This window comes from Crinia signifera, chromosome 3 (assembly GCF_055691185.1).
Source record: "Crinia signifera chromosome 3, ASM5569118v1, whole genome shotgun sequence".
Lineage (NCBI taxonomy): Eukaryota > Metazoa > Chordata > Amphibia > Anura > Myobatrachidae > Crinia > Crinia signifera.
This window is the reverse complement of record NC_139219.1, coordinates 217,613,098-217,640,062: the sequence shown is the minus strand read 5'-3', so window position 1 is coordinate 217,640,062 and position 26,965 is coordinate 217,613,098. Positions and strand designations below refer to the sequence as shown.

General features: G+C 42.8%; 1 protein-coding gene across 1 annotated transcript in view; it reads right to left on the bottom strand.

Moving 5' to 3' along the window:
• Positions 1–26,038, bottom strand: part of B3GNT7 (UDP-GlcNAc:betaGal beta-1,3-N-acetylglucosaminyltransferase 7) — a 40,458-nt gene extending 14,420 nt beyond the window's left edge. The window contains exon 1 of the mRNA XM_083177461.1: positions 25,869–26,038. Coding sequence (XP_083033587.1) covers positions 25,869–25,921 — 53 coding nt within the window. The 5' untranslated portion in view covers positions 25,922–26,038. The remainder of the gene's footprint in view (positions 1–25,868) is intronic.
• Positions 26,039–26,965: the final 927 nt, after the last annotated feature.

The following is a 26,965-nucleotide window of genomic DNA, read 5'->3' as shown; positions in this document are numbered from 1 at the left end:
ACTAGATGCGATCCCATTAGTCCAAAAATTACATGCAGTACATACATTTTGTACTAGACGATGTGTGAGGGAGCGTTCATTGCATCGCATGCCTAAAACGCTTATGGTGTGTACACACGGTCAGATGTGCCTTCCGATTCGATGTTTAGTTTGATTTTTACTTTTCCCCTTTTTTTTATTTTTTCTCTACTCCTGTCAGATCTGCTTTAAGATTTTCACTTTTTACCATAAGATTTACTATGTGATTTACTATCAGATCGGACATCGGATCTGAAGGACATCGCAAGGTGCATACTATGCATGCGATCTCCTTCAGATTTCCACTAAAAAGTCTTGCCTGCCCTCTCTACTTACGATCCGATTTCAGAGGACACGGGAGCACGCATCGCCCTCAAATCGAGGCCTGAAGCCCTAAAAAACATACAACCTACATCTGATTTATATCCGATTCCGATCCGATGTTGACTATATCGTCAACATCGGAAATGAAATCGGACCGTGTGTACACAGCATTAGTTTGTGGTCACCATATGAGGAATACAGTGGAGAGACGAGAATCAATCAGCTTGTCAATTTTTAAACAAACAATCTCCCCCCACATTATATTCCACATTACCCAGTATTAAACACACATAAATAACATAAGTAGTAATACAGTACCAAGGGAGAATTCAAATAAGTAGTTTTGCGGGATAAAAAAAAAAAAGTATTTTTTATCCAAGCACAGTTCTGGATTAACACAGATGGGATGCACTCACTAGGTCTACAAGCATTAGGTTGATCACTATAAAAGTCAACAGTCACTAGGTAGACAGGAAAAAAGGTCCTTTCATATGAGCTGTGCCCTAATCCCTGAGTCTGCCCACCATCTGCCCGATCCTGGAGCCAGCGGCGGTGATTGAGAGGATGGCAATCTCCCAGTGACAGTGACCCAGTGTTGTAGAGCGCAGGCCCTTGCATGTGGGAATTTTTAATTAAACCATCCCAGACCGAAAAATACACCTCAGGCCGAGGTATAACCAAACAGACAACAGGGACATTATTAAAACCCCTTTTACACCGCCGCAAAACCCTGGGTCTTCAGCGGGTCAGACCCAGGTCAGCAGTGGTGTAAATGGGACACGCCGTGTCCCTTTACATGGGACTTCTACCCAGGTCCTGACCTGGGTAGAACACAGCTAGGACCTGGGTAGAGGGTGGTGTAAATGGGTACGACAGCTCCCATTTACATCAATGGGGGATGACAGTAGCGGCGGCAGCGGAGGAGGTGAATGGATGCCTGTGTGCGGCATCCATTCACCTCCCGGATGACGGCTGGGGGGGTGCATGGGGGCTGGGGCAGCCCAGCAGCTTATCTTGGTGCTGGGCTTCCCCCAGCACGGCGATCAGCGATCCCGGCGCTTGGAGATGTCATCTCCAAGCGCCGCCTGTCTACACTGCTGGTGGGCACCGCAGTGTAAACTGTGTAAATCTCTGATCTGACACCGGCTTGGATACTTCTTCCAAATGCCAGGTCAGATCCGGAATTTGTCGTGTAAAAGGGGTATAACTCAGGTGAGCTCACCTTTCCACATATTAATACTTTACTACCAGCAGAACATTCTACTGACATACTGGGGACTCCCAGTTGATCAGGATACACGGAGCTCCAAAATTAACCACTAGGTTATTATGTGAACATTCTCCCTTATCTACAAGGAACATTTTTTGCTTTTTAAAAACAGGACATTTTATAAACAGTAGTCCTCAACTAAAAGGAATTTATAGGTGCAATTTAGGAATTATTGTATGTTTAGTTTCATTGAACATATACAATTATTCAGCTTGTAAGAAATTCCTTTAATAAATCTACTCTTTTTTTCAAACTTAGTTTAATTATAAACGTAATTGGCACTTATCTTGTGCCCCCATACGCAGTCTTTTCTCCAAAACAATTCCTTTATTTTAGGGAAATTTATACAGGAGGTTTCCATAGACTGCTGCAGTGGGCTGAAGATCTGTGGATCCCACATCCAATATACTTATCTGCTTATTTTATATTTAGGATACCATTAGCTGACTGCATTTCAGCGCTTTATACACCGTTTGTTTTTGTTACAAAGTAAATACAGGTTTCCTTGTTAAATTAAGTTTTATAAATGTTCCATACAGCATTAAACTAGCACATGTAGTTACAATGTAAAAAAAAAAACCTGCCGGTCAACTGGGAACAGGAAGTATTCTGGGACTCTTCAGCATCACAATATACCCAGGACATCTGCACTCATTTCCTATGCACATTCCTACCACATTCCCCATATGGAAATAAATAAAAAAAAAGGTTCAAGTATTTTTTTGGCAGTAATAATATTAAATCATGTGTTCAGAATTACTCACAAAACTAGTCTACTTGATTTGGTACTTGTTTCCTAGCACGGCGCCCGTCGTAGGTGATCGTATACCTTAACTTAAGGTATGCGATGGACGCGACCGACGTGATTTCAGGGCTATTTTTAGCCTTTTCCCCGACAATTAAAAAAAATCGCGTCCATCGCATGCCTTAAGTTAAGGCATGCAATGCGACCGATGCGATGGACGCGATTTTACATAGGGAACAATGTTAAATGGGCCAATGGACCCCATTTTTCATTGTATACCCTGGGTATTTTACATGACAAATGCCCCCCCCATTGTTAACGCCACCCCCCAATGAACGCCAACCCGAAGAGTGGCGAGCGCAGTGAGCCCGCGAGGGCCGGCGGTACGCGTCCTCCGACCTTTTCATACCTCCACTATCCATGTCGGCATGGTGTTGATTTTATGTAGTGTGGCGAGCGGATGCGTAATACCTGTGAAGTAATGCACTGCGCTCGCCACGCTTCGGGTTCGGTGGCTCGCTGCGCTCGCCACACTATATAAAATCGACTTCACGCCGACGTGGATAGTGGGTGTATGAAAAGGTCGGAGGACGCGTACCGCTGGGCTCGCCACGCTTCGGGTTGGCGTTGATCGTGGGGTGGCATTTGACCCATCAGGGTTGGGAAACAATAAAAATTGGGGTCTGGGGGCCATTTTACATTGATTCCAATGTAAAAATCACGTCGATCGCATCGCATGCGATTTTGTTGCATGCAATGCGATCAACGTGATTTCGGGGGGTCCCGATGGATACAATTTTTATCGCTGGTGCCGTGCTAGGAAACTAAGTACCCTTGATTTCTCAGAGGTATATTATTAATTATTTATTTTTAGTTATTTATATAGCGCACACATATTCTGCAGAAAAATAGGATTTATGTCACTAGCACTTAAGTGTGGAGGGGGTCACATATGTTTGTGTCAGCAGCCACTTGAATGGAGGGATGACAGCCTCCAATTTATAGACCAAAAAAATACAAAGCAAGTGGCGCTTAAATCACAAACAGCAATGATCTAAAAAAAATGTATACATTTATTTAAAGCAGCATAAATGAATAAACTGACATGTAATGAACCTCCAGGGGTAATCAAACTAACAACTTAAATTGATAAAAATAGCATTTAAGTATAAAACAATATATAAAGCAACTTGTGTTACTGAGATGAATAAACCAGACTTCAGTTCTGGGTCCTTGTATATATTATTGATTAGTAGTTGATATTTGCTGGGTTTCAACAAATAAGCACCTTTAGTGCTGGCAGGGATGACAAAAAAAAAGGGTCTCAGTCAGTTAATTATCCCCATTACTGACTGCACCTGCGCTCCATCAATTTGCGGTTCCTTGATCCAATCCTAGGACGCATTTGCCGCACCCAGGGTGGCTTTTTCAACAGGAATTGTACATATTCTGCAGAGCTTTACAGAGAATATTTTAACATAGCCCCTGCCCCAGTGGAGCTTACAATCTATATTGCCTAACACATGTGTACACACACACACACACTATAGGGTTAATTTGTTGGGAGCCAATTAACCTACTTATATTTTTGGATTGTGGAAGGAAACCGGAGTAACCAGAAGAAACTCACAAAAGTACGAGGAGAATATACAAACTCCGCACAGTCAGGGCCATGGTGGGAATCAAACCCATGACCTCATTGCTGTGAGGCAGTAATGATAACCATTATATCGGCTGTGCTGCCCAAATATAACGGTCTTTATTAGTTTACAGTACAACACAATGCATTCTCTATTTAATTTTCCTCTTTTGTAAAAATAAATAAATAAAAAGATACATTTCAAGATCTTAAAAAACAGGGGTGGCCAAACCGGTCCTCGAGATCTACCAACGGTCCAAGTTTTCCAGGTTACCTAGCTGGTGCATAGCTGTAGTCATTACTAACTGTCATATTTTAAAACCTGCTGCATTCATTCCTACTATAGATCCACAGGTTGCCTGGAAAACTAACACCGTTGGTAGATCTTGAGGACAGGTTTGGCCACCCCTGTCTTAAAACAATCGGAAATGGAAGCAAGTAGCTCTAGGCTGATCTTTCACCAGTGTCATTTAGTGCACAAACTAACATACTGTAAGCAGCATATCCAGTTGAACCAGTGGTTCCAAACATGCTTTACATCAGGGGTGGCCAAACCTGTCCAAGATCTACCAACAGTTCATGTTTTTCAGGCAACCTGTGGATCTATAGTAGGAATGAATGCAGCAGGTTTTAAAATGTGACAGTTAGTAATGACTACACCTCTGCACCAGCTAGGAGATCTGGAAAACGTGGACCGTTGGTAGATCTCGAGGACAGGTTTGGCCACCCCTGGTTTACATGAACGTACTTCTAAGTATTCAGTATTAAAAATGTACCCATACACAGGTCCGATTTGTCTAAAAAGGAGCTGCCGGTTGAGTTCCAGGGAATGCTCCTCCAAGATCACCTGCTAAGCTCTCTCAGACAATCAGTGGCTGCCCATTGATCTGAATGGGAGTTTTGAAATCCTCTGCCTGCTGCTACTGCAGTCAGTTTCCCTGCCGGCCACTATCTCCGGCTGCCAGCGCACTTACCCGCTCTGCAGACTATAGGTGTGTGCCAGCTGGCACACACCTAGTTACGACACTGATTGGATGTGATACATAAGCACCTGTAATGTGCCACTGATGGTCAGATTTTGATTTATCTTATGTGCTGCACATAAGGGGCCTTATTCTAGTTCACTCTGATAAAATCCTTCTTAGATGGACAAAACCATGTGCACGGCAGGTGGGGAAAATGTAACTTGTGCAGAGATAATTAGATTTGGGTGGGGTTTTACTTCAAAGTGAGATCTATATTGCAGTGTAAAAATAAAGCAGCCAGTATTTACCCTGCACAGAAACAAAATAACTCACCCAAATCTAATTCTCTCTGCACATGTTAAATCTGCCCCCCTGCAGTGCACATGGGTTTGTACATCTAAGAAGGATTTTGTCAGAAAGAGTGAACTAGAATAAGGCCCAAGATCGCTAGGCTCCGATCCAATGCATACAGAAACACGCATCGGTTCCTGTATGATGTCAAACGCCTCCAATTTGGTCAGTTTCCATCTGATGCAACGTCGGAATCAGATGAAAATGGGTCATTGGACCTGTATATGGGCACCTTTACAGTACATTGCAATTTAATACGAACTAGAACCTGAACCTTAAAGATTTCATGTGGTGTGTTATGACAATTCTCAGGGTATTATCCCAATGTAAATTTCCAATAATCTATTGGAAATTTACATTGGGATAATACCCTGAGAATTGTCATAACACCAGTTATATTGTATCTAGGGCACAGTTAGTTTGAGTGAGACAAGTGGTGTATATATTAGAGACAGTAGAAGCCACCTCAGGGGGTATATATAATTTTCTGATCTTAACACCACATCGTTTGGCTAATATCCAGCAAACATTTTGTCAGACAGGATTCAAGTGTAATTTTAACAACACTTTATTTCTTGTCTTTCTGAGCACATTGTGTGTATATGTTAGTATGTCTTCATTTTAACCTCTTCATTTTTCGCTGCATCCCCATATAAGTCAGTTGTGGGATTATTAACAATAAAGAATTAAAAGTTATATTTTATGATTCGGTTTTCTTAGTGCGTTCCCCCAAAGCAGTCCCTTTTCTCTTTCTGTCCCAAAATGCTACATGCCTGACTGCTGGGAACAGCACCCCCTCCAGTCTATATAAGAAAATTTGGGGTTCCTTTTTCTAGAAAGATATCATAATTATTTGGTGTGCAGGCGTGCAACAGGCTTCCTGGTGGAGCCACAACGCCATACATTCCAACACATTTAAAGGTTTCCCCTTAAACCACTCAAGTGTTGCTTTATCAGTATGCTTCGGGTCATTGTCCTGCTGGAAGGTGAACCTCTATCCCAGTCTCAAATCACAGGCAGACAAACAAGTTTTGTTCAAGAATATCCCTGTATTTAGCACCATCCAACAAATCAGTTTCCCAGTCCCTGCTGCCACCTTCATATTTCACTGTGGGGATGGTGTTCTTAGGTGATGGGATGTGTTAGGTTTGCACCAGACATAGCTTTTGTTCTTGGTGGCCGAAAAGAAAAATTTTAGTCTCATCTGACCAGAGCACCTTCCTTCATACTATGGTCTCTGTGCTGCCGCTCTGATGAATGCCCTCCTTGCCAGGTCTGTGAGTTTTGGTGGGCAGACCTCACTTGGCAGGTATGTTGTGATACCATGTTCTTTACATTTGAAGATGATGGCTTTGATGGTGCTCTGGGGGATCATCAACAATTTGGCTAATTTTTTTTTTATATAACCCAATCCTGATTTGTACTTTCCAACCACTTTGTCCCGGACTTGCTTGAAGAGCTCCTTGGCCTCTTACTTAGTGGTGTTTCAGTCTTTGGAGCCTTTTAGAAAAAGGTGTGTCTATACTGGCAGATCCATGTGACAGTTAGATTGCACACAGGTGGACTTTATTTCACTAATTATGTGATGTCTGAAGGTAATTGGTTGCACCACAGCTTTCAAGGGGCTTCATAGCAAAAGGGAGTGAAAACATATGCATATACCAATTGTCAGAGAGATATATATATATATATATATATATTTATAGGTGTGATATATATATATATATATATATATATATATATATATATATATAGAGATAGATAGATAGATAGATAGATATATGGGGGGGGGGGGGTTGAATACTTTAGCAAGGCACTGTATAAACCAGTTTTTATTCAATATACCACCTAATAATCCGCAACATTTTTATTATTGGCAAGGACAGCATTTTGTAGACTTCTTATATTTTCTTTTACAATTTTTTTGTGAAAAGACCAACTACAATTATATTGATCAGCAAGTAACTTGTTAAATAAATGTGACGGAGCATTTTATGAAAGAATATAATAAATGGTTTTGTTAACAAAATAATCCAGTATGCGTTTGTCACACGATCTCAAATATTGTGTTGCCAAGGGCATATCGTAAGAATTTTTAAGCAATAAAGGAAGCAATTTCAAATGACTGCAATCATTTGTATAATATGTGCGCGAGTGCACCTGTTTGACACAACAATGCATCTTTATGAGACAAGTACTATATATCATATTTCTCTTCACTAAGGAATGTTATTACTGCATAGGCTATATTATTCAGTCAACATATTTTCTATAGTCACTTGACTAGAAAAAAAAATATGCAGCCGTACTAAAGCTTATCATCCCTGTATTATTGACAGTCGAGGGAGCGTTACTGATTAATTTCATAGTGATGAATATAAAAGTGAGGCACAAATAAAAGCTGTAATTTTATAATGTTAAGCTTGCTCTGGTAGCTTTATATTGAGATCTATTTTTTGCCAATTATAAACAGTAATTTCTGCACAAATAGAATTTGCTATAATTAATATGAATTGCTTACTCACACAACATTTTATTGTGTTATGCAAGGTTTCAGAGATCGGATGATGCATCACCCAATCACATTCAGTCTACTCAAGAGGCAAGACAGATGGTGATGTGCACCTCAGTCTCAACTCTGTAGAGAGAGGCTGGGCATGCAGCGCCCAGCAGAGAGAGGCTGGGCATGCAGGGCAATTGGAGAGAGGCTGGGCATATAAAACTACTTAAACCCCTTTCACATTGCAAATTCTGGCTCGCACCCAGGATTTGGACATGGGTCTGTCCTGGGTGCGACCCGGCATTTGCAAGGTGAAGCTCCCCTCAGCAACAAGTATTTTCGCTGCAGTCACATGGGCACGGGGCAGAGCTTAATTGGAGAGGGGGGGTGGGGGGAATCAGCGGACGTTGCCTCCTCCCTATAGTATAAACGAGTCGCTCAACCCGGGTTACCCATTTACACTGCCCCGCAACCTAGATCCGACCCCTCTTTTAACCCATGTTGGAATGCCAGGTTGCTGGACTCGGGTTTTTCCAATGGTGCTTTCAGACCGCACAGAGGGCCCGGGTCGACCTTGCAGCAACCTGAATCGGACCCGGGTATTTGTGCATTGTGAAAGGGGTATATGTAAGCTCATTCACACCAAAGTTTTTATACAGAAACAAAAGGGTACATTCAATAGGGTGCACAGTGAATAGAGCAGGAGGGAGCTCCAACAGCAATTAGCACACTGCTAACTCCAATTGGTGGATTTCTGCTGGCATCCATTATGGGGTGCGAGCAGAAATCTGACAAAACTAGAACTATGTCATTTTAAACTCTGCACTGTGTACCGTATTGAATTGTCCCCATTGACTGACTTAAGAGTAACCTCTCACTCACCGGGAAGTCTCCCATTAGACAATGATTTCAGATTTATATCAAATAATGTTCACAATTCACTGGTTAAACATACACATACTTTCAATCCACACATAAATGTGTAGGGGTTGTACCATATCAGGGTGAAATAATTAGTTATAGGTCATGTACTTACCGCAAGCAAAGCAATAATCACAAAAAAGTTAAACTTGGGTTTTCCCTATATAAATAAGAGATGTGCAGGCTCTAATTTACTTGGATTTCAAAGCAGGATCTTATTGGCTATCAACTGTCAACAACTGTTATGTGATTTGGGATAGACAATAAGATCCTGTTTTGAAATCAGAACATGCACATCTCTAATATAAATACATAACATTAAAAACAAACAGATTTTGGGCACTGTTCAGCAACAGTGTCAGCATTGCCGCAAATACTTTTGGATAACAGCAACACAACAGAAAGAGAGAAGTGGAGGGGGAGCAGAATAATTTAAATACAGTACTGTGAAACACAGGGAAGGGCTGTAGGGAACACAGCCTGTGCAGTTACCGAATGAGAGGCTGGGAGCGGGCAGAGTTTCAGCCGGCAGCAGGCAATGGCCCTTATTCTGGTTGGTGCGGTCAGAGCCGCACACGGGGCTCCGACCGCACAAACCAAGGGCCGCCCACCCGACGGATCGCCACGGCCGTCCGTACACGGACGGCTGGCGATCCGCACAAAAATGGTGGAGGCTACGCCTCCACCATGGTGGGAGCTGCCCCCTGCCTTCGATGGTCGACGACCATCGAAGGCAGGCCCGCACGCCGCGGCAGCTCCCGCAAGCTCAGACCACACGGACAATCGTCCGTGTGGGAGCTTGAAAGGGGGCTGAAAGCTGACATCCGGCGACGTCAGCTTTCCGCCCCCATGTCATGGTAATGAGGGCGTCATGCCCTCATTACCATGCATACGCCCCGCGTTTGCATGGGAACGCCCATGAAACGCGGGGCGTACACATAGGGTAATGAGGGGCTGAAGCCCCTCACGCCCCTATACGCCCCCTTTGCGGCGGACGAAATCCGTCTGCGGCGAAGGGGGCTGCACATGCGCAGAATGACCTCTGCGCATGTGCAGAACAAAAACATCGGCGGTACGGCCGCACGCGGGCCGTACCGAGCCGAGTAGAATAAGGGCCAATGATTGGGCAAGATACCTCTGTTTAGTGGTGGCTCCAGAGGAGGGGCTGCAGAACAGTCCTAGATTCAAATAGGGGAGCCACACCAACTGTCAGTAAGTTTGGGATGTAAGTTGCTATTTGAATTTAAACCGCCCTGCCTCTGTCTTTTTGTTTTTTTACATTTTCCTACCTGAATAGCAAAAACTTTAAAGTGCTTCAAACAGCAACAACTTGTTAACTACAGTGCGATAAGTTATTAATGATTAAGATAATTGCATCTTCTACTCCATTAACCCTTTTCTACATAGTGAGGATAGTGAAATTATGTGAAAAGGCTTGTTTTTGTAAAATGTAAGTAGAAATTTATTCACTTGAAAAGAGCATCTTCATCTAATTTGTGTCTTTTTTAATAAAATGTAGTATTCTTTGCATGCTGGAGGTGTAACATAATAACTCAAACACTGGTTGGTATCATTATTGAGCACTAAGGGGCACAGAGTTGTGAATTAGGTAAAAAACTTTTTTCCCCACTTTGCACCTGGACAAACTATGCAAGATGTGCAAATACAATTTCTTTATTTTTTTTGCATGCAGGGTAAATGATGTCTGCTTCTGTATGTAGCCAGCAAGGGCTAGTCAGCATTACTTGTACAATAATGTTTAGAGTTCTGCAACACCCCCTCTCAATTTAAAAGGGTTTGTTTACTAAGGGTCAATTATGATTGATTTTTTTTTATTTATTTAGTTTTCAAAGGCTAACATATATAATTAATAATGTTTTAGAAAAGGGTTTCAGCTCTGGAAAGTCAACACTAATGGAACCTACACACAGCGATTTAGGGGCATTTTCTTACCAATCTCACATCGCGATATCGATGCACGGCCCAGGTGAACACTAGCCTTGACAGATCGCTCAGCACGCAGCGCCGACAAATCACTGTGCTGAACGGTCCTGCAGAGAGTCCAGAGCAAGCTATCATCACTCAGAACACTCAAAAAGGGTCGTATTCAACTGTTTGAAGCCACAAGTGAATGCCCAACAAAGCTATTCATATGTAGCTCTGTTTGGGCATGTACAGCTGCCAGCGCCACCAAATTAGCTAGCAACCACCAGGACTGTCGAGCTGAAGTCTGCGAAAGTCACCCGTTTGACCATTCAAACGAGACTTTCCACAGCTCAATCATTAGTTTAGTTGGGCTTAACCACTTTTTGCAGCTAAACCCGACCTTAATGAGCAAGAACACTGCACAAAAAAAATAAATAAATAAATAAATAAATATATATATATATATATATATATATATATATATATATATATATATATATATATATATATATATATATATATATATATATATATATATATATATATACATACACATATACACACACACACACACACACACACACACTATATGGCCCTGCAGTCTACAGCTGCTTTAGGCAGGAGATTGGGCACTAATGTATTAAGCCTTAACAAGAGATAAATGCAAGTGTGATAACGAGAGATAAATGTCCAGCCAATCACCTGCTAACTGCCATGTTACAGGCTGTGTTTGAAAAAAGTCAGTAAGGAGCTGATTGGCTGGACATTTATCTCTCCTTATCACACTTGAATTTATCTCTTGTTAAGGCTTAATACATCTGCCCCAATATGACAATTGAATACAGCCCTAATACCCCTTTTCCACCGGTCTTGGGTCGGACCTGGAATTTAGAACACTTTTTGGGTAAGTTCAGGGTCCAAACCAAATTCAGTTTTCAATGCATTAACAACCTGGGTCGGCCCCATTCATGAAACATATCCAAACTCCGAATCTCCTCTGAGTGCAAACTGAAATGGACCAGCGTCCAGAAGGATGCTGGGACAGAGTGTCTGTGGCATTACAAAATTAAAATCAAAACATTGTTTAAAAAATGACTTATACCCCTTTCAGACAGAAAAAAAGACCTGGGAATTTCCCTGGTCCAGGAGGGTAGACCCGGGGTTTTTTTCTGTCTGAAAGGGTCAACCTGGGTCTAAAATGCCAGGGCTTCAACCCAGGAATTTACCTGGGTTTTTTCCGGGTCTGTATTACAAAAACCCGGGTCGCCGGCTGTCTGAAAGGAAACGACCCGGGTTTTGGGGATTATTACACTTTGTTAGGCACTGATTGGCTCTCCTGGTGGGGTGCTGGCTGATTGGCTGGGAGGGCATGGCAATGGGGCTGGCCTCTGAGGTCATTAGGGAGCTGAAGAAAGGATAGCATGGCCCACTGGTAGAAGCAAGGAGGTGAGAGCTGCTGGCAGGGAGAGGGGAGGAGGATATCGGCAAACAGATGACTGGGACAGTTAACGATGCCACAGTCAGTGTACTCAAACATTGCAAATATACTGAGAGCCATGTGAGGTAACATGTACCTTCTACTATATAAAAACAATAAAACTTGTTTACAACATATCCTTGTGTCATGCCATGGTTAATGCAATTCAGTGAGCAGTCACTACCCACGTTTGATGACCTCAGCTCTGTGTGCCTTTAAAACTGTCCTTTTCTTATGACACACAGAGTTTTGCAGGAAAAATCCAGCTTCTGTGTGAAAGGGGTCGACACTGGAAATACCCGGGTTTTTGTTCCTGTGTGAAAGGGGGTCAGCACCTTGCTGCCTAGTTCTACCTTAGTTTTTGTATCCGGGAAATAAATGGGTTTTGGGGATTTTTCTGTCTGAAAGGGGTTTAATAAGTATTTAATAAGTCCATAATTGTATCAAAACTGGATGCCAATGTGACTCCTAATATGGTCAAAAATTAAATGATTCAAATGGTGTCCTTGGACAGCAGTCACCAGAGTAATAGAGATTACAATCGGAATGGTATGAACCATGGACCTGGTCCAGACCCAGTCGCAGGGCTGTGAATTCAAAGCCATTGGTCGGGACTATGACATCAGCAGTGGTCCATCTCCCCATGGCCTTTGCAGCATTGAGTAAGTGTAGACTTACTCAGGTGCCTACGAACAGAGTGAAATCCATTTAACGGTGAGTGATTATGAATGGACTTCCCCTAATGTGCACGGCTGCAAACAAATTTGCAGCCATGCACAGGGGGCGAGGATCCACACTGGCGGGACAGCATTTACCTGATCTCTGGGCTCCGAAGAGTTGCAGTCCAGTGATCAGACCTGAATCAGGCCCCATATGGGGAGGCTGTAATCTCTGCGTCTCTGGTGACACTTGTCCACAGACATCATTTGGATCTTTTAATTTTTTTTACCATACTTTGTACCTCAATGTAATCCAGTTTTGGTATAATTTTGGACTTTATATATAGATTTATAAGCCATTTTTTATTTCTAAACAATGTTTTGCTTTTAATTTATAATCTAATGCATGTAGCAATTTCAGTTTGTACTTATTGCCGCTTTCATCTGCAACATAAGTGATCGAATGCATCCTAACCAATAAGAAAATTGATTCATTGCGTTTGTAATAAATATGTATGTGAGTTGACTTCATATAGTTACTGTGTTTATCTTCTGTATCGGCTTCATTTTATACACAACATTCCTAAATACTGTTCTACTGTGTTGTTGCAGATGTTTGTTTCTTAAACACTGGACCTTATACCATCCAGTATGTTACTAAAGAAAGATTCTGGAGAAACATAAAATTTCACTTGGCTAAACTACGAAAATGGATTTGCTGAAACTGGAACGTGCCCAATGTTCATGCTCCCTTTATAGCTGGTGAATGGACGTTCCATGAAATCATGATACTGCTGGGAGTGGAGATATTAGCAAGGGGTGCCGGATGGTCAGTAAACCGACTTCTGAATCTCGACTGTGGGGGTCCACAACCCACATAGAGGGTGAACAGAATCTGGGGTGACCGCAGCGTGGCGAGTGCAGATAGCCCACAATAGGCTTTGTTGCAAATGCCCCCCTGTCGGGGTACCGGCAGTCAGGACTGCGATGTTGGACTACTACCACATTACACCCATTAGTAATGATAGGCACATCAGATACTGTATGACATTTAGTAATATTGCAGCACCCTTTGGTAAATATACATTATATGTAGATAAAAGCAATGATATGATGTCGGTAACCAAATACGAATCCTATCAACTACATAAGCCACAGAACCTAAATCAATTTAAAAGGGTCAACCGCGGCACATGTCTGCCCTTTTAACTTGATATTGATTTACATGTGGGAATAGGTTACACATTAATGGAGCACTTATACTATGAAACATTGCCAATTACCACATCAAAAGGTGTCAAGTGCTTATTCCAGAAAAGGTTATTTTTCTGTTGGACTTCCTTTAATGATAAGCCACTTCTTGCATAACACATTCTAAAACTACCATGTTTTATTTTTATATAGCAGGAAATTAATCTAAAATAGCATCGTTATGAGCGTTTAATATATTAAAGGTTATATACAGTAGTCCACAGATTCTAATCTATACCATAAACAAAGTACATGTTAAGTTCTAAATACACTGTAAAAAGTATAGTATTAGTATAGTATAGTATTCCCGTTTCCGCATTCTTATTGCCATTATTACTCCCTTTAAGTCTATTGAAGAATTTAATACTGGGAGTCTACCTAATTGCAGGTCTAGAGATGCAGAAAGGGGGATAGAAGATGATAGAGGTCATTGATGACGTACTTGGTAAGACAGCTACTAATTAGAAGGATAACAGCAAATGAAATGTTCCACTTTAACAATAAACTCAATCCCTAGAAATCCTTCAGCACAGATGCTGCGCAATGTAAAGCAAACTCTGGAAATACAGTCTGACTGATATGATACTTGACATAGCAATTTAATTGCTCCAAAAGAGGGGTGGCTAATTTGCCATTGTTTACAATACCATTGTTGGCAGCATCATGTTTAACCCAGTATAAAAAGGAGAGTGAGAATCTTGGTTAAAGCATTGTAACTTTAACCATTATGCCTCGCCACCATGTTTAAAGTTATATTGCCAACACAGTTACAGTAAAGATGCTCTGAGTAACATTAGCACGGTTTTGGCATGCTGTGTTCAAAATTTTACAGTCGGCAATGTCATTGTTCATGTCGACAAAGAGCAAGAACAGTTCTTGCAGACAAAAAGTGCTAAAATAAACTAGCGGCCTGCACATAAACATACAAGCTATATAGACAATGTAATCTGCACCAAAACGTGAATTAAATTACTTACATGTATAGTTTTTGTGTCTGCAATTGCAAAAACACAGAGATCCTGGAACTTATCGCTCAATTGCACACACATTTAACAGCAGGGAAAAGGGCTTTCATTGAATTGCTCAGAAAAAATATTGGGCAAAATGAACAAAGTAAAATATTACTGCTATCAGTTGAAATCCACCCTTAGTTTCACAAACACTACATAAAGCATGGATATTTAGTATTCCATTGCTCAGGGAACTAGATAGAGGGATATATTTAATAAGCCTGCAGAGAGGAAAAAAATAAAAAAAAAGTGTACAGCAATAGAATCCTACAGTATGTCTGCAGCACATCTATGTTCCCCAAGGGAAATTTAAAATCAACTTTTCCACTTTTTGTGTTGTAAAATCTGCTGCAAAGGGTTCCTGACAGGCTCGAAATGTGTTGAAACCATGTTGCATCTTATCACTAATCTGCTGCTCCCACATGGATTACTTACATTATTTTGCAAATCTATCGATAAGATGTCTGCGCAGGCATACTGATCGAATGACGCATGCATGCTGGGAATTAGCAACAGAAAATGGATCTTCACTCTCTTGTAGTTTGATTTACAAAAAAATGGCATTTATGGGTATTAACGTGCCTGTCAGAAAATTGCTGGCGCGCCCACATGTTTTTGAGGAGAGTCTGCAACATCTGCAATGACCATTTCTAGCCTGTCACAGTTGCAGATTAGTGGAAGCCTGAGAGCTACTCACATTTGCAGATAATGAAATCCTTTTGATGGTCCTTGAATGGAGTATGGATTTGCAAGGTGATGCCGATAAGCAATCCATTTGCAATTATATTGCAAGTTTACAAAGGGCGGTTAGGGAGCGGCGGCTTACACCTTGCAGTCCACTGCATATTCTCACATTAGCGGTCAGGTCTGCATTAGGCCCACATTCCAGTCAGGAACAACTGAGTTTTAAATAAATATACTGTAAATGTCAATTGGCCATCTATTGTCAGTAGTGCTCAACACATGTATGTGGCCAACTTAAGTTGATTTTCCATACTCCATATCCAAGTGTTTGAAGAAGTCCTAATAAAAGTGAAACGATGTGAAAATACATTCACACATACCGAATTGTTAGAATATGGATTGCACTTTGTAAGAAATGTTCTTCTGGACTTGCAATTACTGTCAATTTACAGATGGCCTTTTTACTGACTGTCATTATTCCGACATGTTCAATTGACCGACAGTCACAATGCCAACACTTAACATGCCAACATGAGTTTTCAAGCAATTTTAGCCCAAAAACTTCATACTTTACCATCCCAATGGACTTGGAATGCCGAGCACAGCAAGGCACCGTGCCCAAAGCATGGCGAGCATACCTATGTCGACAGACACAAAATAAAACCCATAGAAACACGTCAACACTTTAACTAGGTTGGCATAATAAATGTCGGTATATTGACCATGTTTGTATTTTAACTGTCGGTCAATGGGTATAATGAGCGTCGGGGAAGAGTCTTGAGAAATCTTACTGAACCCATTTACCAAAGTCACACCTGCAGATTGCATATAACTTATGACCAGCATTTTATTAATAAATTAGTACTTTATCAGCACGGCCAGTTACTTACTCCCTATACCCCACTCTCATGCATGCAACATGCTGGCAGCAGCACAGCACTACACATCCCTCAGCCAGCATATGCAACAGAGCAACCTGGGTGTCCTGATGGAGTGAACTCAACTGAGGGGTAGGGGAAAATAGGACAGACAAATTGAATAAATAGTGGATTTGTTTCACAATTGACATTACTTGATTACACATTTATAGTAACAAGACTTTGCTAAATGGTTCATCGCCGCAAGCAGGGAGCCGGTGGTCCGGGGCGGTGAACGCAATGATGGGTAGCAGAGACCCTGTAGCGTGGGGGAAGCCGGACAGCACGGGCACACATAGAAATTAATGGACTGTCAGTGATTGGCTGAGAGGTCTCTCAGTCAGAGAGCTCTCAGCCAATCACTGGCTGTCCATTCATTTCTGTGTTTTTTTTAATATGTGCGCCCGCTGCTGCCCGTCTTCCCCTACGCTACCCGGCAATCTGGTCCCCTCGCCTCCTTGTAAGTAACCTCACTGCCTCTGTGTCCTGGCTCTGGGCTTTTAGCCCCCCGCCGCCCCGCTCTGCTTAGCTCCTGGCTCCCTCTGACAGCAGCTCCCCGGGACTGCATGTGATGAATCACATGCAAAACTTGGTACATTAAGTGCCAAATTGTGTGTGACCCTCCCCGGGGAGTTGTCAGTAGATTAGGTCCGACTTGTCCTTCGGACAAGTCGGCCTAATGTATGGGGGCCTTTAGACTGACTAAATGCCAGCGATAACCTGGGCAATCAGATTAGGATATACTTACCTACTGTACTTTAATTTTTATCCTCGTCAGTAGATGCACAGAGAGAAGTAGATGGGTGGCAACCGATTAGGGCCAGGCTAAGTCTGCCATGAGGTTCTGGTTGTGCCCCATAGTAAGATAACTGCTACGATTGAATAACATCTGCATAGGGGCAGTGTTCCCTCTAAGCTGTGCGCACGCACACAACCTGCCGAGCGCACTCACAGACATTACAACAGAGCGCACAAAGCAGCAGTCGTCCCCTTTTTGCAGTTGTGGACTCAATTAATGTGTTTCACAGATTAACTACATTGTGCGCTGTGTTTTGAATGTTTAATATCATTTTTAAGTAAAGTTAACACAAATGCTGAACATCATTTTCCAGTTATATATGTAAGTGACCCACAAAAATGTTAATTTCCTTCCAAAGTTGCACAGCCAATATCTTTTGCCGCACACAGCCTTCATAAAATTAGAGGAAACATTGCATAGGGGCTGTGCTAACATAACGCAATTAGCATATAGTTGAGTAATCTAATGCAGGGTACACACCAGAATGACAAGGGCCCAATCCCATCAATCTAGATCCAATCCCAACCAATTGGATGTAGATTGTGGGTAGATTGGGCCCTTTTTTCCTGTTCTGATCCGATGTAGATCCGATGCGCAGCCTGGTCGGTTGTTATTCAGATCCTACCTGCAGCAGGTAGGATCTGAAAACGAACATACACCGGGTGCGGGTCGCAATCGGATCGGAACTCACTCACGATGCACATCACGTGATTGTGAGCGGGTCGCCCTGGTGTGTACTGGCTTAACTCCTTTGCTGCAACCACAGTTTTGCTGTATTTATCTTCACATTCTGACCACTTCACTAGCCCACGCTTCTGGGGAAAATCATGTGTCTCCCACAAAAATTGTGAAAGTATGGCTTTAGTGGAAGGGTGTATTATTTTCTCTGGAGTAAGATTAATCTCAGACAACCATTTTTTTGCGGCATATTTCCTGAAAAAACAGGTTTTCGGGAGATACTAACTAGTAATAAGCATCACTCAATGGTAAAACAGAGGGGCCTGTTTTTTTCCAGCACAATATTCGTATTTTGATAAATCCATCCCGAGTTCTATCCATGAAAGCACTTTTTAAGAATGGGCTCAAAAACCAGCAATATGCTCTTGCCTCCCAGGCGAAGGTGTGACAGCCAGCCCCTGACCCATATGGCTTCACCAGAAAAAAAAAAAAAAAACAAATTTCTCTCATGTTTAACCCTTTGAGTGCCAATGTTTCTGTAAGAGATCCCCAACATATCTGTTAAAAATGCCAGCATCGCTCACAGCTACAGTTTTTCACTTTGGGCACAATATTTAACTAAACTCCAAATAATTGGTTTAGCTGTATTTGTATTTATTTATACTAAAAAGAACAGTCGCTGTGAGCAATGTTGATATTTATTCAGCGGATATTATAAGGATCGTAAAAAAAAATATATATATACTCTGCAGATTGCTATTGCTCACCTGCACCATATTAGGCAGCTCGCCAAATAACCCTGCTTCACTTCCATAAGATGCCTCTAAATTCCATAAGTACATGTAGATCTACACTTGATCGCTGACAAAAAGCCAGAGAAGTAACTTCTTTACCACAAGTACACAAACAAACACACCTGGGCCAATAGTCAAAAGCTAGTTAATCTACCCATAAAGTCTTTGGTCAGGAACTGTCAGAATAAAGCTACTGTACGTGAATGCAGGGAGTCAGATTACGCAAAGATAATAGTTGGAGTTTAAATGAAAACCCAACCCGTAGCATATACAGTGCCAGTGTTATGCAACAGTGTAATATTTACTTATGACAAGGAAAACTGTTTGCTTTTCTTTCTTTATACTGTATATTGCAACTAAGCTCAAGCACCTCCTGGGAAAACCTCTGCAATGGAATGGCAGCTTACATAGAAAATGATGCATCATTGCACTGCTTGATATAATAAGTTGATTTATATTTTCTTAAAATATTTTCTAAAACTTATAGTATTTGCTAATTTAAATGTTTCAAAGCTTGAAGGATTCAGGATAATCTGTAGTTGCTGTTGGGGACTGGGCATGTCAAGTCCTCAGCATGTGCATGTTCCTATCAATGGGCCACAGAGTGTAAGATAAGAGCTGACCTCCCCATATCGAACAGTGACTCATATGGCAACATTGGTCATTATCTATTGAAAACTGTATCCAGGTTACAATATTTACAGCAGGGTATTTACAGAAGGCCTCAATGGCTTTTCTTTAGCTGGAGAGTGTAAAATATTCAGTTACTGCATATGTACTAAAGTGAAAAATACAAAGAAATGATAGCTATCTCCACCTTGTCATTTCAGCTGTCAGGTTCCTGCATGCTCCATGGTAGCAATGTGTTCTGCACAGGTGTGAAATTTAAAGATAGGAGAAAACCTTTGCATCTCCTTTTTTCACAGCATAATGCTATCTCTGTGTAGGCGCACTAGAGGTAAGTTGGGAAGAGGAAGTTCTCGTGCTGCATTCCCCAACACAGCAACGCTTTAGAAGCAGAACAGAACCCATTGCTCTCTTTAACATATGTGGAAGATGACAAAAGAAAAGAAAAAAAAAGTGCATGCTGCGGGTTAGTTTTCTCTTTGCTGGAATTTTTTTTTTTTTTGCTTGGTCTGTCTTGGAAGTAATTATAGAGGCCTATTTTTCAATTAGGAACATGTATTAATAATTCTGGTACTGCTGCAATATTTGCACTATGTTTTGCCGTGGATATTTTTCTTTTTTAGGACTATATCCCGGCTATGTATTTAGGGAAACCTGCAGTTTTTTGTATTTGTGAAAAAATCCTCTAGGGGAATCTGAGGCATGCTCACAGTGTGACGCTGGGCACAAATTACACAATTTGTTCACTCAGTGATGTTGGGAGCGATGAGACCCAGCATCGGCAATTGCATACACCAGGCATGTCCAAACTATGGCCCCCCAGCTGTTGTGAAACTACAAGCCCCATCATGCCTTGCCACAGTTTTGCTATTAGGGAATGCTAAAATTATGGCAAGGCATGCTGGGATAGTTTCACAACAGCTGGAAGGCCATAGTGTGGACATGCCTGGCATACACATTTGCCAATACTAGGTGCGACAAGGGATGACAGAGGAGAGAGTGCCATGCCGGCATTCCGCAGTATGGTTATTGGGTACTTGTGAGTTATCCGGGCTGCCGATTTCTAAATCGGGTCAGATCGGGCACATCGCATCGCATGCGACCATCGGATGCGATGCGATGCCCCGATTTTTCCATAGGAATCAATGTTAAAATGGACTGAGTCCATTTTAACATGGAATTCAATGGGAAAAAGGGGTCCTTTTCATACCCCTACTATCCAAGTGGGCATGGAGTTGGATATAAACCTGTAGCGAGCCACCGAGCCCGAAGCGTGGCGAGCGTAGCGAGCCCCGCGAGGGGACACAGAATACCGTCCCCTCGCGGGGCTCGCTTCGCTCGCCACGCTTCGGGCTCGGTGGCTCGCTACGCTCGCCACAGGTTTATATCCAACTCCATGCCCACTTGGATAGTAGGGGTATGAAAAAGGACCCCTTTTTCCCATTGAATTCCATGTTAAAATGGACTCAGTCCATTTTAACATTGATTCCTATGGAAAAATCGGGTCATCGCATCCGATGGTCGCATGCGATGCGATGCGATATCGCATCGCATCGCATCTGATTGTATGCCTTAACTTAAGGCATACAATCAAAAAATCGGCAGCCCAGATAACTCACAAGTACCGGTTATTGCTACCGATATCCTCCATGCGGGAACTTGGATATATAGGGCCTGATTCAGAGTTGATCATAAATGCAAGATCTTTCTCAAATGGGCAAAACCATATGCACTGCAGGTGGGGCCCCATACACACTAGAGCAGTGATTTTCAACCTTTTTACCTTGCGGCACACTAAATAAGACTTTAAAATTGCCAAGGCACACTCTAAGATCCCCACAGGGCAAAACACATTGGCCACCACAGGAAAAAAACAAACCTCTTGGCCCCCACATTCAAAACAATCACACTGGTCCCCACAGGTAACAAAAATAAAATACATTGGCCCTTTACATGAAAAGAAGAGACCAGTAAATAACAGTTGAACTGGTGGTAGCTGTAAACTGGTTTGGGCTTCTCTAGATGTGGGGGCACACTTGAGAACAGCTCAAGGCACACTAGTGTGCCACGGCACACTGGTTGAAAAACACTGCACTAGAGGATATAGTAAAAGATATCGCTCAGAAAGACCTTTACCATTTTATTTATACCCATTTCCCACTGCAGCTCTTAAATGGTAAATTGCCCTTTTAAACAGGCAGAGCTGCAGTGGGAAAGCTCCAGGGTGCTTTACCCATTTGACAAATACCGGTATTTGTTAAATGTGTAAAAAGCAGTGTCAGTTTAAGACCCCTTTTTTTGGCAGTGGGAAAGGGTCTTAAACGGTATACCACACTGGTCTCCCCCCTCCCCTGGTACGTGTCTCTCTCCTGCCCCCCCTTTCTCCTGGCACCTTGCAGCTGGTAACCCCTCCCCTGGTACCTGGCAGCAATCCTGGGGAACCAGGCAGCATGGTCATATGTGCATATGTAATGAGCGTCTCATTCATATGCACATATGTAATGAGTGGCTCATTCAAATGTGCATATGTAATGAGCAGGATCTGCTGGAGGGAGTGTTAAGTGCTGCCTACTGCATGGTATATTACTGGTTAATTACAGTGTACCTTTCACAACCAGTGCAATGTGAAAGGTACAAAAACGGTAATCAACCAGTAATATACCGTTTACAACATGCAGTGTGAATGGGGTTAAAAACTTGCTCTGACCCGGTTAAAGAAACGTTTAAAAAAAAAAATGTGTCAGAGCAGCTTTGGCAGTGGGAAAGCAGCATAAGTGTGTATACTCAATATCGTAATGAGGGTCCTGCTCATTACATATGCAGGGGGCGGGGACCCGCTCATTTAATATTCACTGCGCTGGGTCCCGCTCAATAGATATGCACAGAGTGGGACCAGCACAGTGGTCACTGCTGCCTGGGTCCTAAATACCGGTTCACACTACACTAAAAACGGGTCTGAACCGTGTAGGATCCTCCTTTTTAACCATTTTTAATTACCGGCTTTCTTGAACAATATACAAATATATACAGGTTGAGTATCCCTTATCCAAAATGCTCGGGACCAGAAGCATTTTGAATAACTGATTATTCCAAATTTTGGAATATTTTTATATTTGAATGTGATATCTTGCATTTACGCTGTATAAACACATCAAAAACGTGAAACACACACAAATATATTTTATTAGTGCATGAAACACAGTTTGTGTACAATCTCAGACACTAAATTTGAATGGCAAGCAATCATTTTCTTGAACATATTTAGTACCAGTTACATACCATTTTAGTGTTCACTCTAGGATTTTTGTGCAGGCAGGGTGCCACTGCACGGGGGCAGCGTAAGGGGGCGTGCCCAGGCTGCGACATCATGAAAAGGTGCAGGCCCGACCGCCGCTGTCACTAAAGGCGATATTTGGATAAGGGATACTCAACCTGTATTTCAGAACACAAACTATATACATATTTTGATAAATCTTCTTACATTGCACCACATTTATTTACATTATTTATTTTAAACAAATACATTGCTTTGCAGTCATACCCAGGATTAGAACCTGTGACCTGTCTCACTGAAGACAGACACCTTACCGAAATTGTTTTCTAGATTTTTCTAATACGGGGTGTGACACGTGCTAAAATGATCTATAAAGAGTATAAAGAGTGTGTTGTGTATGGTCCTGCTAGGAATGGGGAGTCAGCCATAGAAGCGATATCAATGGCTTTCAATTAACTGATTAAACTTTGGGAGCAGAAGCCCTGCGGCAGATGACTCCATTGCCTCCCAGAGTTATGCCTCTGGTCAGGAAGACTCCCTTAAAAAGCAGTTTCTCTGACTCCCTGAATAGTCTAGCAATCTCCCCGATTTCATCTTAAGGTGCATACACACTGAGTGTGTATGGCGAGTGATCATGTGAAAAACGCTGGCATAAAAGTCGGTAAGTGCATACACTGAGACATTTTCACAGAGGGGGCTATTTTAAAGCAGGAAAGTGGTTCACTTAGCCGGTAAAACAGGCCAACAGACATGCATCAGCACTTATCAGAAATATAAACTAAAATAAAACTAAAGGAGCCCATACACGCTCCATTGTACGCGGCTCCGTTCTGTACTATGCGATGCGCGCATCACATAGTACGGTACAAAAAGTATGTGCTGCATATACTTTTTGTACTAGGTAAACATCGTATCGGATCGCAGTGCATGCACAATGCATGCAATGCGATGCGTACTATTTAAGTCCCGATCTGATCCGTTAAACGTACCGTGTATGGGGACCTTAAGTACTATTTCCCTATGTTGTTAGAAGGCAAGAAAATCAATATGCTACATGCATTTTCAAACAACATTTCTCATAGTCACTTATATGGAACAACTTGTGACTAACACAATGCAATCTCTCACCAAGCCCTGAAAAGTGTCAGTGTATTATAATCAACATGCAGACCTTACTAAGCAACAACCACAAACTGCAACATTATATGGGGCTTATTTAGATTTGTATGTAAATATGAGTACACTCTATATGACATCATTAACAAACAATATTACTAACGATTTTCCCACTAGCTGCCTATGCTCCTAAAAAAACGATATAATGCATACACACTGAATGATATGGTTAACAATATCATTCAGTGACCACATCCAGGTGCATGTTGTCACTGCCAAGATAGTCAGGATTTGACTGCATGTACAGGGGGGCTGTTAACAATACAGTGCTTACACACTAGACCAGCGGTTCTCAAACTGTGGGTCCTGACCTTCTCAGCATGGGGTCGCGACTCCATGTTGCTGACCATCAGGCTGATGACTTTTCTAATCTCAGTCAGTAATTCAAGGAGTCTGAAAAATCTATTGAGTGGTCTGTTATTTTAGACTATCATTTTATGCCTTCATAATGTTGCCGCCATGTGTGTGCTGTCTGCTGACCTTCTGCAGTCACTTGCTGGGGTCCCGGAATCATTTTTATGGTCTAATGGGGTCCGAGAGTAGAATAGTATGAGGACCTCTGCACTAGACCAAACCTGTCCTCAAGATCTACCAACAGTTCATGTGTTTCAGGCAACCTGTGGATCTATAGTATGAATGAATGCAGCATGTTTGAAAATGTGACAGTTAGTAATGACTACAGCTGTGCACCAACTAGGTGATCTGCCCAACCCTGCACTAGACCATGTGAACTATAATACTGTCAAGCCTACAATATTATACACGATATGCACTATAATATTATACACACTAAACAACAACCGATAGAATTAACAACATATCGGGCATGGGTCCCAATATTGCATGTACACACTGAACAATATTGCCCGCCGAGATCAGTCAGCGACATCATCAGGACCTGCTGGACAGGCACATAGTTTGGCTATATAGCCAAATCGACCTGCAGGTTCAGCAGACATCAGTCATCGCTAAGGACACACATCGTTAATGATATTGAGTGTACACACTAGATGATATTGTGAACGATGTCACTCAGAACAGAAGCCCCTGTCTAAGCAATATTGTTCATAATATTAGCTGTTAGAGTCTAGCGTGTATGGGGCTAAAGTTAGATCATTATTGTGCATATTGTTAAACAATCTTTAGTCAACTTTATCATTCATTTCAGGCAGAGCGGTACATGCCAGCTTCAATGCTGCCCTCACAGGTATCGCTTTCACAATCTCCCTGAAACGCAATAGGAGAATGGTAGACGAGCAACGACAGGAATGAATTCATGCCCATCTTATTGTACGGTATACAAGTGTCAGTCAACGCGATGCACTGTTACCGCCCGAGCATCTTACGGCACATCCTGCCCATAGGAAGGCTTGGAGGAAAACGAGGGGACATGCGGCACTACAGAAGCAGGAGCCTGAGGAACCTCCAACTCCCATCATATGTCCTCCCCGTCTCGGGCCAGGCGCACGCTGCAACGCTCCAGCCATCACTGCGCTATGAGTTTGGGTAACGCTGCATGCTGGCGGCAGCGGGCGAACAGCCACTGGCAGAGGTATCAGCAGCTACTGGGCACATACTTGCCTACCTGACCCTCTCCATAAGGGAGAAATTGCTCTGTTCCTGGGCATCTCTGGTAATGTATGATTGCCATCACCTGTGGTGAAACACCTTTCTTATCAATTACCTAGCTCCCCACAGGTGATGGCAATCCTACATTACCAGGGAAGTCCAGGATCAGAGCATTTTCTCCCTCATGGAGAGGGTCAGGTAGGCGCAATGGGCTAGTACGAGTTACATATGAGTAGTGAAGCGCCGGAACAGGGCTGGCTGCGGGACAGTGTTGGGGAAGCTCGGAGCACTCACCATTGCTGCATGCTGACGGGGACGAGACTGCGAAGCTGCGAGGAGAGGAGCATCAGTGCGTGACAGGCAGAGAGACAGCTAGTGAGTGAGTGAGTGACCAGAGTGAGCAGTGCTGAGAGGCGGGGCGGGAGAGAGGACTGGCTACACTATCTCTATAGCGAGTAGTGAGCTGGTGTGAGTCCCACCCTGGTTCCTCTGTCATGTAACCTGCGTAGGTCAGTGTGGTGCTGGAATAACTTTCATGACTTATGGACTACTGCCATGCTCACACCTTGTATGTGTGCAAGTTTAACAGAGTTCCAACATAATCCTATAAGGACCACTACCCTCACTTGGTGGGATTCAGTATTGAATCCCGGCGGTCGGGATCCCGGCGTTCAGAATCCCGACGCCGGAATCCCGACAGCCGAAATGCCGACAAGGGGGGGACGTGGATCGCCCCACCTTGCGGGCTCGCTGCGCTCACCACGCAGCGGGCCCGGTGCCTCGCTACGCTCGGCACACTAATTTATTCTCCCTCCAGGGGTGTCGTGGACACCCACGGAGGGAGAATGTGTCGGCATTTCGGCGGTCGGGATTCTGAACGCCGGGATCCCGACCGCCGGGATTGTAACTGCATCCCACTTGGTGTGCCCTCCTACACCGGAAAGAGATATCACTCCATACACAGAGGAGGTTATTCTGATTGACACGCAAAGCTGCAAAATTCACAGCTTTGCATGTCATTTTAACGCCGTCCGCACGAACACCCCCCCCCCTCTCCCGGCACCAGGGATGCCACCGCGCAAATGCGAATGGATGTGTCATGAACATGCAGGGGAGTGTGGTGATCAGAATCACCCCTAGAGAATATGACCAGCATACTCAGACTAGATGGTTTCTATACAGACACTACAAGAGATAATTCCTGCACCAGTATGATATATCACTTAGATGTGATCCCCCTCTCCCAGTTATTTTCAGATACTAGGGAGACGTATTCTTCCCTGATATTAGGCTGGGAGGTGCCACCCACTACTTGTTACACCCACGACGAAAAAAGCAAGTATCTTTTAGGGTGCACTGAGGATATCCTCAGTGCACCCTAAAAGATACTT